This window comes from Pleurodeles waltl, chromosome 3_2, assembly GCF_031143425.1.
Source record: "Pleurodeles waltl isolate 20211129_DDA chromosome 3_2, aPleWal1.hap1.20221129, whole genome shotgun sequence".
Classification (NCBI taxonomy): Eukaryota; Metazoa; Chordata; class Amphibia; order Caudata; family Salamandridae; genus Pleurodeles; species Pleurodeles waltl.
Window position 1 is genome coordinate 40,113,410 of NC_090441.1, and position 17,827 is coordinate 40,131,236.

The window sequence follows — 17,827 nt, forward strand, 5'->3', positions numbered from 1 at the left end:
CGCTGGTATCCTCCATGTCCAGGAAAAGGGGGTGCCATCATCATGATCATTATTTTCAGCCTGTGCATGATAAGGCTGTGACCTCGTTGCAGGAGGAGTCTAAACATCAGAGTCCGATACAATGTGGAAGCTTGGGTCGAGAACCCAAGGTTGTGGCATTGAAGGTGGTGACAGAATTGGAATCAACAGAGACAGCCTCAAACGAGGGGCCAGCCTTAAGACGGGGTTGAGTGGTGCGCGGACCATCAAGGACAGGTCTGATGGTAGTAACCCGAAAAGAGACCACCTCAGATCCTTAGTGCCCGTAGGCGCTTCAGCAGGATCTGGTGGTGCACCAGAGATGGTGTTTAAGGCCTCTGAACTGTTGAGGAGTCAGGGATGGTTGGGTGTAGTCAGAGTACATCAGGGTAAGCCTTGGAATAAAGTCTCAAACGGGACACTGATCCATGACCTAGAGGTGCCCAAATTATTGAGCACGGCACAAGAGGGAACTATGTTTTGATCTCTTGTGTTTGTTATTTTTCTTAGACTTACCTGAACTGCATGACTTTGACGATGACTGGTCTAAAGATCGGTCTCGGAAGAGAGTCCACGACCTTGACTTCGACCGAGACTTCAACTTCTTCGACTTCCTCCTAAGTTCCGTGACAGGAATTTTGGCTGTGCGGTTGCAGATGGCCTTTATGTTCATCTTGGTGCAGCAGTCACACAACGTAATGTTGTGCCTGGAACTAATGTACCAGAAATAGACATCGTTGGTGTTCGTCACCGGCATCTGCAGTCCTTACATTGCTTAAAGCAAGCTTTAGAAGGAGACATTATGCACACTGGAAAAAACTGACACGATTAAAAGAGCTCTGGATCCACATCAGAAGGTGGAGAAAGACAGGAACTGACGTCAGCGCATGAAGATGGCAAAGATATGGTGCCCCAATGTCACATATGGGGAGAACAGATCGATGTTGATCTGCACAGCGCATAAATCAATCAAGGTTCTTGTAAACCACAACTAATCACCCTTTCAGGTCTCAAGGCGCTGGGGGTGGCAGGTGGAGAGAAGCAGCTCAGTAGAAGTGCTAGTTGGCTGGTTCAGTCAAAGAGCCAGGTCTTGAGGTCTTTCCTGAATTGAAGCCGAGAGGGAGATTGCCTGAGATGGAGAGGAAGAGAGTTCCAGGTCTTCGCTGTGTAGGTCTCTCAGGTGCCCGGAGATGTGGCTGTGGCGAGGGATGTCCATGATAAGTCTAGCAGGGACGATCTGGATTCTTTGCATCTTGTTTTGGAGCTTCTGGGTGGTACTTACGTGAAATGTGTTGCCGTAGTCCACCTTGCTCCTGACAAGCGCCTGGGTGACTGTTCTGGATCCACTTGAAGATCTTTCGTAGCAGACAAAGCTTTTGGAATCAAGAGGACGAGACGGAGTTGACTTGGTGATTCATAGAGAGAAAGGAGTTTCCATTGCATGTACCGCATAACTACATGCAAGGGAATCACTACTGACAGTTTCCAGATCCAGTCTGGCTCTTGGGGAAATTCCCAAGGTGGGAAATCTGCTGTTAGAAGTCTCTATCAAAAAAGTTACTTTTGGCACATTTCAAATCACAAAAAATAAACTTCCACAATTATGGAACAAGCTCTTGCATACAGAGAAGCAGATGTATACCTGGCCAGCCAAAAAGATTATTTGTTTTGCTTTTTTAAGTATTTACCATCAATGTGAAGAGTTGGTCCCGTCTGATATCCCGATCTGAAAAAAAGAGTGCTGCTCCATTCTGTAATGTATTTATTACTTCTTGCTTAAGGGTGTCCGGAGGTGAAGGCATGGTGTCCACGCCATCAACTACTGCTCAAATGAAAGGACAGAGTATTAGGAATAGCAACCAACAATGAACTAAATCAATAGTGGTAATCTGGCATCCCCTTACATTAAAGGTTTACAGCCTCAATAAAGAGCCAGGTCAAACTGTCCTATCACCAACTTATGCAAAGATAGTTACAAAAAAGATTCTTAAAATAAACGTATAGCTCTGTCAGCCAAACATGTACAACTTATTTTAGAGTTAATACGTATTAACAATCTGATCAAAAAAATCTTTATTCGGAATAAAAATCCACTGAAGAACAGAGTACATATAAATACAGTACTAGTGATCCAAAAGCTAAAATATACCTAATAAAAACCATTCAGTTACTAATTTAAAAGCACACAGTAGACTGTGCAGTTCATGTTTTACAAGCAATAAAAAACATAACATTGAAATACATAAATCATCTTAATAATAAAAGATATGAACCATGAATATAAAGACAAATAGTGTTAAGAACAATCCATCCATAAACCTCCTAAAATGCAAAAAAAAGAAATATAGGAGCCCATCACAAAAGATTCTGCATCCACTGACATTATCCCGTAGTTTTGCGGCCTACATAGGATTAGGGGCTCAACCATACTTAGTGGCGGAAAGTGCCACTGTTGGCATGGTTACCCTCACCCCCACTTTTTGCCTAGTGTTGAGGCCAACTTTGATTGAAAGTGTGCTGGGACCCTGCTAACCAGGCCTCAGCACCAGTGTTCTTTCCCTAAAACTGTACCTTTGTTTCCACAATTGGCACAGCCCTGGCACACAGTTAAGTCCCTTGTAAAAGGTACCCATGGTACCAAGGGCCCTGGGGCCAGGGAAGGTTTCAAAGGACTGCAGCATGTATTATGCCACCCTGGGGGACCCCTCACCAAGCCCATGCACACTGCATTGCAGCTTGTGTGTGCTGGTGGTGAGAAAAGGGAATAGTCGACATGGCACCCCCCTCAGGGTACCATGCCCACAAACCACGGCCTGTGGCATAGGTAAGTCACCCCTCTAGCAGGCCTTACAGCCCTAAGGCAGGGTGCACTATACCACAGGTGAGGGCATAGCTGCATGAGGAATATGCCCCTACAGTGTCTAAGTCCATTCTTAGACACTGTAAGTGCAGTGTAGCCATATTAAGTATATGGCCTGGGAGTTTGCCATTACAAACTTCAAAGCACCATATTGGCTTCACTGAAAACTGGGAAGTTTAGTATCAAACTTCTCAGCACAATAAACCCACACTGATGCCACTGTGGGATTTATTGAAGAATAACCACAGAGGGCATCTTAAAGATGCCCCCTGTATCTTAGCCCAACTGCTAGTGTAGGACTGACCAGTCTGTGCCAGCCTGTCACTTTCAGACGAGTTTCTGACCACATGGGGTGAGTGCCTTTGCGCACTCTGTGGTCAGAAACAAAGCCTGTCCTGGGCGGAGGTGCTTCACACCTCCCCCTGCAGGAACTGTAACACCTGGTGGTGAGCCTCAAAGGCTCAAGCCTCGGGTTACAGTGCCCCACGGAACTCCAGCTAGTAGAGATGCCTGCCCAGCCCCCTGGACAAAGCCTCACTTTTGGCTGCAAGTCCGGTGGGAAAATTAGGGAAAACAGAGAGGAGTGACCCCCTCAGCCAGGACCACCCCTAAAGTGTCTAGAGCTGAGGTGACCCCCTCCCTGCAGAATCCTCCATCTTGGTTTGGAGGACAGGGACCAATAGGGATAGGAAAAGGGAAAGGGAGTGGGCACAAGGAGGGTGCAGCCAACCGCAGGGACAGTAGCCACTGGCTACTGCCCTCTGACCCCTAACACGCCCCTAAATCCAGGATTTAAGGACCTACCTGAACCCAGCTCAGCAGATTACTGGCGACCTACAAAGGGAAGAAGGACTGCTAAGCTGAAAACCCCAGCAAAGAAGAAGTAAGATGACAAATGCTTTGGCTTCAGCCCTACCGGCCTGTCTCCTGCTTCAAAGAACCTCTGATAACTCCAAAGGACTGCCTTGGACCCCAAATGACCAAGAACTCCCGAGGACAGTGGCTCTGTTAAAAAGAATCTTTCAACAAGGACTCCCACCTCACTCCGGATGTGAGTCCTGACCCCTGTGCACCCGACGCCCACGGCTCGTGTCCAGGTGGTTCCCCCAACAAGAAGGGGTCCCCAGGAGACTGGGAACAAGAGCCCATCCTGGGTTGACCCCTCCAAGCCCCCACGACAACGCCTGCAGAGAGAATCCAGAGGACCCCCCCGACCGCGAGCTTCGGATGAAAATAACCAACCAACGGTAACACCCAACCCCCCTGCAGCCTCTGAGTGGCCCCCGGGGTCTCCCCATAGACCAGCATTGGAAACACGATGTCCTGTATGCACCCTGCACCCGGCCACCCCTGTGCCGCTGAGGGTGTGTGTTTGATGCCTACTTGTGGCCCCTCCAGTGCTCTTTTAATCCTCCCTGGTCTGCCCTCTGAGTCGTGGGTACTTACCTGCTGGCTGACCGGATTCTGAGTACCCCCTATCTCCATAGGAGCCCACGTTAACTTGGCTCTCCTTTGACCTCTGCACCCGACCGGCCCCGTGTTGCTGGTGGTAGGTGTTTGGGGTTAACTTGAACCCCCAACGACGGACTACCTAAAACCCAGAGATAAGAACTGTAAGTCGAATAGTTACCTGTAAAACTGTACAATCTTTTCTTCCTCCAGGAACTGTTGAAAATTGCAGTGTCCATTTTTAAAACAGCTTTTTGCCATTTTAAAGAAAACTGTATACACTGTTGATTTCATTCAAAGTTCTAAGTATAACTGTGCAAAGTACCTTACATTTTATGTACTTTCCTGCAAACTGAATCTTGTGGTTCTAGAAATAAATTAACAAAACATATTTTTCTATTTAAAATCCTATTGGTCTGGAGTTAAGTCATTCAGTGGGTGTTTCTTCTATTGCTTGTGTGTGTACAACAAATGCTTAACACTACCCTCTGATAAGCCTAACTGCTCGACCACACTACCACAAATAGAGCATTAGTATTATCTACTATTGCCTCTGTAAAGCCTCTGGGGAACCCCTGGACTCTGTGCACATTATGGGGGTTATTCTAACTTTGGAGGAGGTGTTAATCCGTCCCAAAAGTGACGGAAAAGTGACGGATTTACCACCAGCCGTATTACGAGTCCATTATATCCTATGGAACTCGTAATACGGCTGGTGGTATATCCGTCACTTTACCATCACTTTTGGGCCGGATTAACACTCCTCCAAAGTTAGAATAACCCCCTATATCTCATTTTGATATAGTATATACAGAGCCAGCTTCCTACACTGTGGGGGTCATTCTAAGTCTGGCGGGCGGCGGAGGCCGCCCGCCAGACTTCCCCCTCCGAAATACCGCTCCGCGGTCGAAAGACCGCGGAGGGTATTCTAAGTTTTTCCCTGGGCTGGCGGGCAGTCGCCAAAAGACCGCCCGCCAGCCCAGGGAAAAACTCCCTTCCCACGAGGATGCCGGCTCGTAATCGAGCCGGCGGAGTGGGAAGGTGCGACTGGTGCTGTTGCACCCGTCGCGTATTTCACTGTCTGCCAAGCAGACAGTGAAATACTTGTAGGGGCCCTCTTACGGGGGCCCCTGCAGTGCCCATGCCAGTGGCATGGGCACTGCAGGGGCCCCCAGGGGCCCCGCGACCCCCCCTACCGCCATCCGGTTCCCAGCGGGCGGACCGCCGGGAACTGGATGGCGGTAGGGGGGGGTCGGAATCCCCTCGGCGGCGCAGCTAGCTGCGCCGCCTTGGAGGATTCCAAAGGGCGGCGGTACACTGGCGGGAGACCGCCAGTGTTGCCGGTCTGACCGCGGCTTTACCGCCACGGTCAGAATGCCCTGCGGGGCACCGCCGGCCTGTCGGCGGTGCTCCCGCCGACCCTGGCCCCGGCGGTCTAAGACCGCCGGGGTCAGAATGACCCCCTTAGTGATAAATTATCAAGAGGCTAGCCTTTTATTCCGGAGCTTCCACATGTTCAGTTAAAAAAAAAAAAAAAAAAAAATCTGCAAAAATGATAGAAGCTCTTACATAGCTTCTAAAGACACGGATTGCCATGCCACAGCTTCTGAACCCCAAATTGTGACAGAGTGGTAAAATCCATTTCCTTCTAAACCCACCATAAGATGGACAAAAGATTAGTTCATAGGCAATGGTTTCAAATACCTAGGGAGAAGAGGGGCAAGTTCCTGTCTGAAATAATGGAGACATGTGTCCACCTGGCTGTGACTCGGAGTAGAGGCAGTTTCGCAAAGCAAAATTTCATTTAAAGGGTTTTGGCCGGAGGGTGGGGTTGATCTCATCAATATAGCCCTCTGCAAAGTAGCTATCTTTGTGGACTAGGAAGGCAGTGGTGAGGGAACCCATACAAACACAGCCAAATGTTAAGTTATCAACGTATTGCCAACATAGGAGCTTGAGTGTTTTTTTCCAACAACCCTAGAGCTTCCTTGGGAGTAAGCCACAGGTTTCCACAACTTATCTCAATCAAATGTCGTTGAACATATCTAAACCAAAGAATTCTGGAGGCCCAGACAGCCTCAATATGTCCTCCAAAACTTGCTGATATGGCATCAGTGCTGGGGAAGCCAAGATCCTGCGCCAATACAGCTTAGGTCTAAATCCCAGTTTTTTGGAGAGCGGTCTGAGACCCATATAAAGCTGCCAGGGAATTAAGGGGGTGCAAACCAGAAGACTGGTGAGGAGATGCAAGAATCTGAATTCTACCTTTTCCAAGCTCCCAGTGCCCATGTTACCCCACAGTTCTACACCATAGAGAGTAACTCCTAGTGTTTAAAGATTATAGATTTGGAGTTAGGGGAAGATTGGGGAAAAGGAGAACTATAGTAGAACCTTATAATAACCCCTATGTTTTGCTCCATCTTGAGTCTACACTTATGTATGTGTGGTAACCAGTCAATCTATTCAGTGATCGTGATCCCTGGATTTCCGAATATGTATACTTTCTCCAACAGGACATCGTTGAGAGACGGAGGGGAGCGCGCAGATGGGCAGGGGTTGAAGCCCATATACTTTGTTTAGCCTAGATTGACCTCCAGACCTCTCCATTTGCACAAAACTCCATAGTAATTCAACAAACTCTGGTTCCCCATTGGAGATTTTAAAAATAAAAGTGTCTCATCTGCAAACAAGAAGGCCGGGACTTTCCTTCCGGTGAGTTTTGGGGCATCATTTTCACACAACCCAGAGGGTGGGAGCAAGCACACACCCGTACCTCACACCCCTTGTGTCCGGTATATCTTGTGTTTGTGCACCCTGGGGGACACATGTAACCTGGACAATACTGTCAGACTGTAGCCTGATGATGATATTGAGGAGGTATTTCAGGACACCCAAATCTGCCCGGACCATCCAGAGGGAAGCCCTGGGTACCAGATCAAAAGCTGACTGAAGATCCACAAAAACCACAAAGTCAACCTCCCCCTTAGGTTACTTGTTTCCAATAAATCAGCTGGCGGCAAAATACCTGGTCTATGCTGATTATGCTGTCCCTAACACCGGCTTGTAATGGGGGTCAACAAATCCACATCTGCCATTCATTCCTGCAGACTCTCAAGTATAATCCGACTAAATACTTTATGTGTGCTCTCAATCAGGCTGATGGGGCCTATATTTGGATGGAAGATCCCTTAACCTTTTTTTTTTCAGAAGGAGGCATGGGTGCACCACTCATTGAGAAACTGAAAAGATATGGGAGCAAAATAATCTTTTCCAACTTAAAAAGGTCCCCGGATCCCTGGGAATTTTGTCTAAACCAGGAGCCCTATTTGGCGAAATCCAGTCAACTGCTTTGTTAACTTTGTCTACTGTAATGGCTCAGGCTTCAGAAGCATCAGAAGTGGTAACTGAGTACCCACTATCAGTGCAGATGCACCACCATTGGCCAAAAGTGAGTCATTTTTCTCATAGACAGGGGAATCCAATCTGGTGTGAGAGTTTGGAAAAATGGTCCACCGCTGCAGATATATTGCTATCAGTGAGTGCGTTAGTGTCTGGGTGACTGTTTTGTAATATTCTTCAAAAGGAATGCTGATCCTTCCTCTTAAAAGCATTAAACATAGCCTCCCAGTAGGAAAACACCCAGCTTCTCTTAGCCTGCTATATAACAGCTTTATTGCGGAACCAGGCTGCTTGTATCTGGCTCCTATTCTCTCCTTTAATAGTGGGGGAGAGATCTCGCCTCGCAGATCTGCAAGATTTTGAGTACCTGGGGCCTTTATCTTTGTCTTTGGCAGAGCCAGACATTCAACCAGGAATAGATTCCTGAGGTAGAAGAACATGGCATTATGCATCTCACTAATTTTTCCAAGGGAGTCTGTATATGACGAGTTCCGACCCTCTACCTGACCCATCTCTAAGCAACCACCTCATAGACCTGTCTTAAGATGGTCTGGGAGTTAGCCACTGAGCTCCATTTTAGTCTGTGGTGATTACTTGAGGCTGTAAGTCTACGGTCAAGAACATCCATAGGGGAGCTAGGGCTACTGGGTCCAAGTGGTCTCAAAGTAAGGGTCAGGGGGTTGTAGTCACCATCAAAGCAGTCTACTACAGTCATCTTAGGCCATAATCTAAGACTGAGCAAGATGTAGTCTATAATACTGGTCCAATGCTGACGGTTGGTATGTGTGCCGCCCCACCTTGCCAGATATCGATCTCCCGTTACATGCACTAATACCGTTGTCCAATGTAAAGGCAGAAGTGTGGCACAATGGCTAGAGTGGCAGACCCTGATGCAGAGATCTGGCCCGGGACCAGGGTTAAATTCCCGCCTCAGCAGGTCTTGGGCTCAATTCCCTTGGAATAGATAATTCTCGCCTCAGTGCCTAATCTAATTAATGGGCCCCACTCTGTAACTCTGTGCAATAGCTTGCTTAATCTCCACAACGGCCCTGACAGCGCTTGGATGCCTGGCTTCACCCTGGGGGTTGCCCAGGAGTGGGCGCCTCACAGGGAAAAGCAAGGAGGGGTTCCACAGCAGTATGCGTACAGCGCCTTGAGACCCTAACGGGTGAGTAGTGCGCTATACAAGTGCGAAGTTTACGTTTAACTGGAGTACTGCCGCCATCAACCTCTTGACAGGGGGGAAGAGTCAGCACTAGGACCAACCAAATTTTAACCTCCTTCCCAGTCAGATTCTCAGATCCAATGTCCAGAGGCTCAAAATTGCAGTTAAAGTCATCCACCACTAATTTTAGACAGCTTGCAGAGAGGGTCGCCAGGTGGGCATTGATTAGATCAATAACGGATAGTTCATCTCTAATACCCCCATGCCTACAATAAACATTATATACACATAAGGAGACTCACGTTGGGAACTGCAGTAGGACACACATGACATCATGCAAACAAAAGTCAATAGCTTCAGACATGCATTGAAGAGTAGCTTTGATCCAAGTTGCCAATGCCCCGGAAGGTCGCCTTTACCCAGATGATGAGTACAATTAAGTCAAATCAAATAAACCCTGGGTAATACTATGAAGTCAAAGCCCATGTTTCCTGAAAAAACAAGTGTTGAAAAGGTCAATAAATGACTACCAGTCTGGACACAATTGATTAGACCCCAAGCCAGCAAGGTTCCAAGAGAGGACATTCGTTGTTGAGACAACTGGATTGGTAGAACCAACGGAAGATGGCAAGACCAACCTCTCAGGGGAGGCAGGTGCTTCAGCTGGGCCCATGGAAAGTCAATACGCCTCATCAAGGCCTTCCAGTGGCAAAAACCTGTTATGACATGGAATGCCATGATCTGGCCTCTGGAGTACAAGTAGTGGGTATGGGGTTGGTGAAGGAACCAAATTAACTTTCAAGTGCCAGTAAAAGAAACCCAAAGGCAGAACACTGACAGGTCCATCACTTGGCGATTTCATGTGGTAACTCAATATCCGTTTGGCTATTGCTGGATATCTGAAATCAATGATAACATAATCCCTGTGACTAGTTTTCTTCATAGGACCAATCCAGTCCACACGACTCATCATCATGATGTTACAATAGTTGCCACAGAAAAGTTAGTGTGAAGGGATAACCAATGAGGTATTTTATTTTTAAGTTGGTCAAAGGACTCTTTATCAGGGTCATTAAAACCAGGGACATTCCCCAGAACATCAACGAAAGGACAACACTTCAGGATGTAAGGTGACATGGGGAAGAGAGCTCTTACTATCAATATATGAATTATGATAATGTTATAAATATTATGGTGTCATGTAGTAGATTTGTTATTCTACATTTTAAAAACATGTTTTATTATATTTTTATTCAGATTGTTTTTAATTTGAGGTTTTCGTTTGCCACTGATTACATTTCACAAATGTATTTATGTATGCACTTACAAGGTCTAGATGTGGACTACTTCTTTAGGGCAGCTATAGCTTCAAAGCAGGGCCATATATGAGAAGTATTGAAAGAGTTCTTCCCAGGGTGTTTATTTTATTTATTGCATTTGTTTTGCACTGGTGCACTATGACTTAGCCTCTGAGCAATTTCAGAGAATCAGGAATGCAGGGGAATTAAAATTGGTAACCGACTCATAACAATGCTGGAAACAAGCCCATTAAACCAAGACAGTTTGCTGCAAGGAAGTCAAAAGGCAAGTTGGAACTGATGTAATTTCAGGGATGTCCTGAATTTCAGGAAGTTGCCCGAGATGCACAGTATTTATTACTGAAATGCATGCATACATTTACATATAAATACAACTGCAAAATGCTGTTGAAGGTAAGTTCCAGAAGAAGCGGTTTCTAAACTGGGATCTGGGCCAACAAAATGCTAATATTGCACCAGTTGTACTGAGAGTTTATACTCACCTTCACACAGATGCCTGTAAAGTTGTCCTGCAGATTCAATGTGACTAGGCTTCTTGCTTTGAGAAGCTTCCCAATGTTTCCGAGCTTGACTGCCTATAGTCAGTAAAGAGAAACAACTTTGGAGAAGCTTGAGTAGCACCGTCTGGGCATAGGAACATTCTTCTCTGGTGCTAAAAGAAAACAGAAATCAGTGAAAAGATGTGAAGAACAAGTTACTTACCTTCGATAACACCTTATCTGGTAGAGACATATTCTAGTGGCAGAGTCATTACCTTTGAATTGCACCCCCCAGCGTCAGACTGGATCTGGAGAATTTTCTGAGCAGTACCTCTGCACGCTGTCAGGTGGCGTCGTTCTGCTCCACATCCGGCGTCAGCAACGCTCATGCTGGATATGACATTGCAGGTCCTGTATAGTCGTCACCCTGGTGCACGGACGTCAGTTTCTTTTCATGACTTTCCACGCCAAAAGAGCAGAGCCATAAAAAAACTGGCTACTGGTGTATCAAAACTAAGGCCCTGAAAGGGGAGACCCTGTCCCTTGAAATCAGCTCGCACAGCAGAGAGGATGGGTGGGTCGGTAAGGAATCTGCAACTAGAATGTCTCTGCCAGATAAGGTATTATCAAAGGTAAGTAACTTGTTCATCTTATAGAGACTTCTAGTTGCAGATTCCTTACCTTGAATAGATACCTAAGCAATACCATCCCCGGAGATTGGCCATCCCTCCGGACCTGACTGTCCAGGCAGTAGTGTTCGGTAAACGTGTGCATGGATGACCATGTGGTCACCTGGCACATATCAAGGACTGGAACTTTGCATGCTAACTCAGTGGTCAGTGCTTTGGATCTGGTAGAATAAAAACACAAACCTTCAGGGGGTTGCTTCTTGGCCATTGGGCAGCAGATGTTTATACAGAGTACGACTCATCTGGAGATGGTCCGCTTCTGCACTGCTCGACCTTTCTTCACACCCACATAACCGACAAAGAGGTGATCATCCACCCGGAACTCTTTATTACGATCAAGGTAGAACACCAATGCTCTTTTTGAGTCCAGGTGGTGGAGTCTCTACTCTTCCTTAGAGGGATGTGGGGGTGCCTAAAAAGTAGGCAAGGTGATGGATTGGCTTACATGAAAGGGCGCAACCACCTTTAGCAGAAAAGAGGCCCTCGTGTGAAGCACAACTTCGCAGGATAGACTAAGATATGGAGGCTTTGATGGCAAAGCCTGCAGCTTACTCACTCTGAGGGCAGATGTAATGTCACAAGGAAGTCAGTCTTCAAAGTAAGAAGACCGAGAGGACAACTGTGGAGAGGCTCTAAAGGAGCGCACATCAAAAAGGTCAAAACCAAATTCAAATTCCACTGGGGCACAATGACTAGAGATACAGGAAAAATACATTTAAGGAACCTATGTACAATAGGGGACTTAATGAAGGTTGATCAGGCAACCTCAAATAAATCAGAAATTGCAGACAAATAATCTGCCAAGATAAAGTTTCAGACTTCGGGAGGAAGGTCAAAAGATGTCAACTGACACAACTCAATCTCCACACAAGAAGGCAGAGAAGGGACATGCTTGGTGGCAGAACCCTCCCCTGCTGCTGCGACAGAAGATCCTCCTGAAGGGGTAGCCTGATTGGAGGATCGATGGACATGCTCAACAGCTCGTCCCAGTCCGAAGCCATAAGGATTACTTGGGCCCGGTCGTTCTTGAACTTCTGGCAAACTCTGGGCAGAAGTGGTATGGGAGAAAAAGCGTACAAGAGGCCAGAGTTCCATTGGAGATTAAGTGTCTCCGAGTGATTGCTGCCTTGGAAACTCCAGGGCGCAATACTGCTGATATTGTGCATTCTCTGTGGAGGCGAACCGATCTAACCAAGGCTCCCCCCATTGCTGAAAGAAACCTTGCGTCATCTCCAGATGGAGACGCCATTTGTGATCCAGCATTTGTGGCTGTGTTTGTCTGCTCTGGCATTCAAAGAGCTCTCCAGATGCTGAACCACCAGGAATATACACTGCTGTTCCAGTCACGTTCAGATGCGCTGAGCCTCTTGACAAAGGGTCAACAACACTACCCAGCCTTGCTTGTTGCGGTACCACATGGAGGAGGTGTTGTCCATGAACACCTACACTGTCTTTCCCTTGACAGAGGGAAGAAATGCTTCCAATGCCAACCGGATTGCATGGAGCTCCAACAGGTTAATGTGGAGTCCAGATTCTGCTGGAGACCAGATTCTCGGAGTTGGGCAGGGGTCGCTTCGGCTCAGAAACAGCCCAGAGTCCTCAGAAAGAGGCCTAGAGCGCTGATGCTCCCTTTTCTCGTAGGCTGACAGACAAGACGGCGAAGTGCATTTCGACTACTTCTTTTTCTTAAACTTACCTGACCGTCTCGACAATTTTGAATGGGATGACAATGACTTCTGGTTCAGTGACTGATCCAGGGGCCTTCCACGCTACAGAGATCGTGACCTGCACAGAGAGAAGCATCAGGCCGCCAGTAGCGTTAGGAACCGCTCCCTCAAAGCCTTAGGGTTCATGGCCTGACACTTGGAGTATGACTTCGGGTCGTGGTCCAAACACCAAAAGCACACAATGTGCGGACCAGTCACCGACATCACCCTATGACAGAAACCGCAGAGCTTCAAGCCGGTCTTCCTAGATGACATCCTCGACGCACAAGGAGTAAGATACTCGAAACAAATCTAAGCAAAATGTTGAAAAAGTCCAGTCACAAATTGATTGAGGGGTAGCTCACTTCAGGACAGTGCTTGCTGGTGTGGAAAGAAAAGGAACTAACGTCAGTGCACCGGGTGGTGCCTTTCTAGGACTTGCTACGTCTTATCTGGTGTGGACGACGACGGACGCGAAGCCGATGAACGCCACTTAACAGTGTGCAGAGGTACTGCTCAGAAAATTCTCAGGATCCAGTCTGGCGCCTGGAAGAAATTCAAACGTAAGGAATCTGCAACTAGAACTCTTTATCAGATTGTATAAATAGACCCACAACACAACTATACACCAATATCTGATACAGAAAATCAACTTAAGGTCAATTAGTACTGTCACAGGGATAGCAGAAGGTTGAAAGGTGTTTGGGGATTTTGGGTAACAGCAGGGGGTTGTGTGTGCATCTCCCTCTCCCTCAGGGAGGGGGCAGCCTGGAAGAGGAGGGAAGGGTCAGTTGCTTAGAAGTATCTTATAGGTTTGTTTAATCCGATATGACCTCAAAGGTTTATAGAAGAGCTCCCCTCCCCCTTGAACCATTTTAATAACCTGTTGGAAGGGAAATATTACAACAAGACATATCTTTTCTTAAAAGGAGCAAAAGGTGGAGGGAATAACTAATATAAGATATACACGCTGGACAACTATTTCTAAAATTAAGTAACTTTTTGTTTCGTCATAAATGGTTCATCTATACCATCAGAGGTTTAGACTAGGGTACCAGATGCCAATGTCTCTAAGGCAAAGTAACTACGGAATGATCCTTTACGGGAAAATGTAGTTTATGATAAAAAACTAAGCAGAGAAGGAACAGCAGAATCCGAATTCAAAAGCCAAGTTGTTTGTCAAGGCAATATTTAAATAGTTTTGAAGGGTTACTTTGAAAATCCCAAGCACAAACTGATCATGTATACATCACTTAAAATAAAACCGCTCAAGGCATGTGAAAAATGAACCACACCAAGACTGTTAATACCACATGAGAATTTTGAGACTATAATGGACAGTCCTCTTCATAAGTAGCACTGTTTGTGGAAATAACTGCTCTAAAGGCCTCAACCATTCCCCCTGCAGATGCTCAATCCTCCTTGGCAGTGCAGGCAGAGCCTAATTTAAATGTTAATTATTAAATTGGAGGTACATAAAACAATATCGGAGAAGTCAAGCATAGCAATAAATTCTCCTGTGTTATAAACTACCGACTGATGTATTTTTTTTTTTTTACTATATACCGATTGCATTGAAAAAAATTATATTCATGCCATTTGTTAATACAGTTTTCCAATGACTTGTTTTAATCACATATGCCTTGGTAAAGAAATTTTGGCAGTCATGAAAATCACAAACAGTCAGCAGGAAAGTAGAAACCGTTTTAAGAACGGTCTTCTCCCTACAAAAAATAATATCTAAATGCCACAGTGAAAAACAAATTTTCAAAAAGCATGCAAGATTACATGAATATACATTTTAAAACATGTTTCTGAAGAAAAACAAAAGGCATGCAATTTTTCTGACAACAATAAGCTTACAAAAATACGGGGTGATTTGGGATAAAGTCTCACTATTGATCTTTTTGCAAGAGCCAAGGTTGGCATATAAATTAACTGAAACAGAATAGTGAGTACTGAACCAGCTGATTGTAACAAACAAGGAAAATAGCTTCAACAGTTTATATCATCATTATGAACGGTATCTGTCAATTTGAAGTACAGGGCATATAACATTTTCACATTTAATATGACGGCGAAAATGCTATATGCACTCTATTTCAAATTGACACATTTCTTTGGTAATGATGACTTAAACTGTTGAAGCTATTTTCCTTACTTGTTACATTTAGGGCCAGATGTACGACCATATTTTTTGCAAGTCGCAATTTGCTACTCATTTGTGAGTCGCAAAACCAAATGCACAACAGTGTCAATGACACAGTTTGCGATTCCCAATGGGGTCGCAAATGACCTACCTCATTAATATTCATGAGGTTGGTCACAATTTGCGACCCCGTTGGCAATGGCTGCACTCATAGGGATGGTGGCCTGTGGGAGACAGCAGACCACCACGTCTGTGACTCATTTTTTCAAAAATACTTTTTTTTAAAATGCATTTCAAACTAAAAAATGAAGAGTTTTCTTTTCATTTTTTTCAGAGTAGGCAGTGGTCCATGGGACCACTGCCCGCTCTGAAAAACATATTTTTGCATCCATTCTCAAAGGGGAAGGGGTACCATGGGGACCCCTTCCCGTTTGCGAATGGGTTACCACCAATTTGAAATTGGTGGTAACTGGGATTGTTTTGCGAACGCAATTGCGGTCACAAAACAATCACACATCCCCTTGCGATTCGCAATTAGGAAGGGACGCCCCAGGCACGCTTCTTACTAATTGCGAGTCGCAATCACTATTTTGCGAGTCTGTTTTTTACATGCCGGCTCGCAAAATAAGGATTGTACTTTCAGAAATCGCCTTTTGCAACCACATAATCACAAAGTACATCGGGCCCTTCGTTCTCAAAGATCCGTTTTCTTGGCAAAATGTTGACAATCTTAAACATGACAATTAGGCTTGCAAAGTGAATGTCAACTTGCAACTGGAAGAGAGACGACTTAGTGAAAGTAGCTGTGGACACTGTATAAACTAAGAGACTTCAGATATTCAGCTCACGGATTCCAAAGTAGGAGAGAGAAGCACCTGAATTATTACAAAGAACATGTATGAGCTTCACAATGGTACATCAGCCAGTCTTAGCTGCATTAACATTGAGGTGATCCCTGACAACAACAGACAATCATGCACCATCATTAGACCTTGTTCCAATTAGATATGAAGCTTTTTCAGCCTCTAGCTCCAATGTTTCCTCCACTAATAGCTGATTCTACGACCAGCTTGGTGAGATTTTATAAAGAGCTGCTTGGGTGGAAGGAGAGGGTTGGTGTTAATCTGAAGATCAAAGGAGGCACAGAGGAGTTTAGAGGTTGATGATGACTGGTGAACATTCCGGGCAGTGTTCTTAAATCCCCTTCATTTCTACTGTTGTTACTTGTAATGGTAATGTGTCTGAGCCCCAAAGAAACAGTAAAATGTGTCTGACATGTGCCATAAGAGCCATAGATCATTGTGCAGTAATCCACAGTAATCTCAATGAAGTGGTCCATACCTCACAGCTAAAGTCCTAACACTCAGTTGCAGAAGGCAAAAAAGGTTCCTAATATGTTTAAAGAAAGAACATACAAACAGTTATTTACTTATATGTAACTGTAGTTCTCCCGTGTTGATATCTTCGATAAGGTCACATGCCCCTTGTTGTTGAAGTGTGAGTCCCATGTTAACCTTACAAAAGCAGACTGAGAGCGTGACAGGCCAGTAAACCCTTTATGCAGTGTCACATTAGAAGCTGGTTACATCACCCTAAAAGACCTGAAATTAAACAAATAAGGCAAAGAATGACCTGACCTCCCTCCACCTCCCCAAGAAGCCATCTCAACTCATATTTCCCACACAAGTGTAAAGATTAGCAATCAGTAAATGTGAGCGTCTTGTCAGGTGGGGTGGGAGGGCTATATATGAATATAATAAAGATACCAACAATAGAGAACTATGCTACAGGTAAGTAACTTTGGTCTTCACAAGCACTGGATCTTGCAAAGACTCACATGCTTGATTCAGAATAGCAAGCAGTGATATATACAATTATGACAAAATATTGCAGATGGAGGGAAGAACAAAATGGCTCACCTTTATTTAAAAAGGTGATCAAGTACTGCTCGTCCGACCAGTGTGTTCCTTCTTTGCACTGCATCTCGAACACACAAAAGGTGATGGGAGGAATGTGTGTAATTTGTACAACCACTGTCCATCACTCCGGGTATTATTTCAACCCATGATTCTTCCTTTAGATTGATGGATCTGTTCAACAACTAGGGATACCAGTTCTCCGAGCCGCAAGGATTACTTGGGTCTGGTCATTTTTGATCTTCTTCAGAACTCTGGGCAGAAGTGGTATGGGCTGAAAGGAGTACAGGAGGTCTGAGTTCCACTCAAGATGAAAAGCATCTCCTAACGATTGCCACCTTGGAAACTTGAATGTGCAATACTGCTGACAATGCGTGTTCTCTGCAGAGGCGAACAGATCTAACCAGGGCTCCCCCACTGCTGAAAGAGAACTGAATGCCATTTGCGATCCGGTAGGCATTTTCAGCCAAGTTTGTCTGCTCTGGCATTCAGAGAGCCCAATAGAATGCCCTGCTATTCCAGCCACCTCCAGAGGCGGAGAGCCTCTTGACACAGGGGACACGACCCCACCCTGCCCTGCTTGGTTCAGTACAATATGGTAGCGGTGTTGTCCATGAACACCTGTACTGTCTTTCCCTTAATAGAGGGAAGAAATGCTTTAAATGCCAGCCGGATCGC

The 17,827-nt window shown here is 45.6% G+C and overlaps 1 protein-coding gene across 2 annotated transcripts in view; it reads right to left on the reverse strand.

Moving 5' to 3' along the window:
* The window catches only part of ZZEF1 (zinc finger ZZ-type and EF-hand domain containing 1), a 1,404,152-nt gene that overhangs the window by 1,026,495 nt on the left and 359,830 nt on the right, over positions 1-17,827 (reverse strand). For both annotated transcript variants that reach the window (XM_069226690.1, XM_069226689.1), the window contains exons 15-16: positions 10,693-10,862; positions 1,707-1,840 (exon numbers count right to left, since the gene is read on the reverse strand). In XM_069226690.1, coding sequence (XP_069082791.1) covers positions 1,707-1,840; positions 10,693-10,862 — 304 coding nt within the window. The remainder of the gene's footprint in view (positions 1-1,706; positions 1,841-10,692; positions 10,863-17,827) is intronic.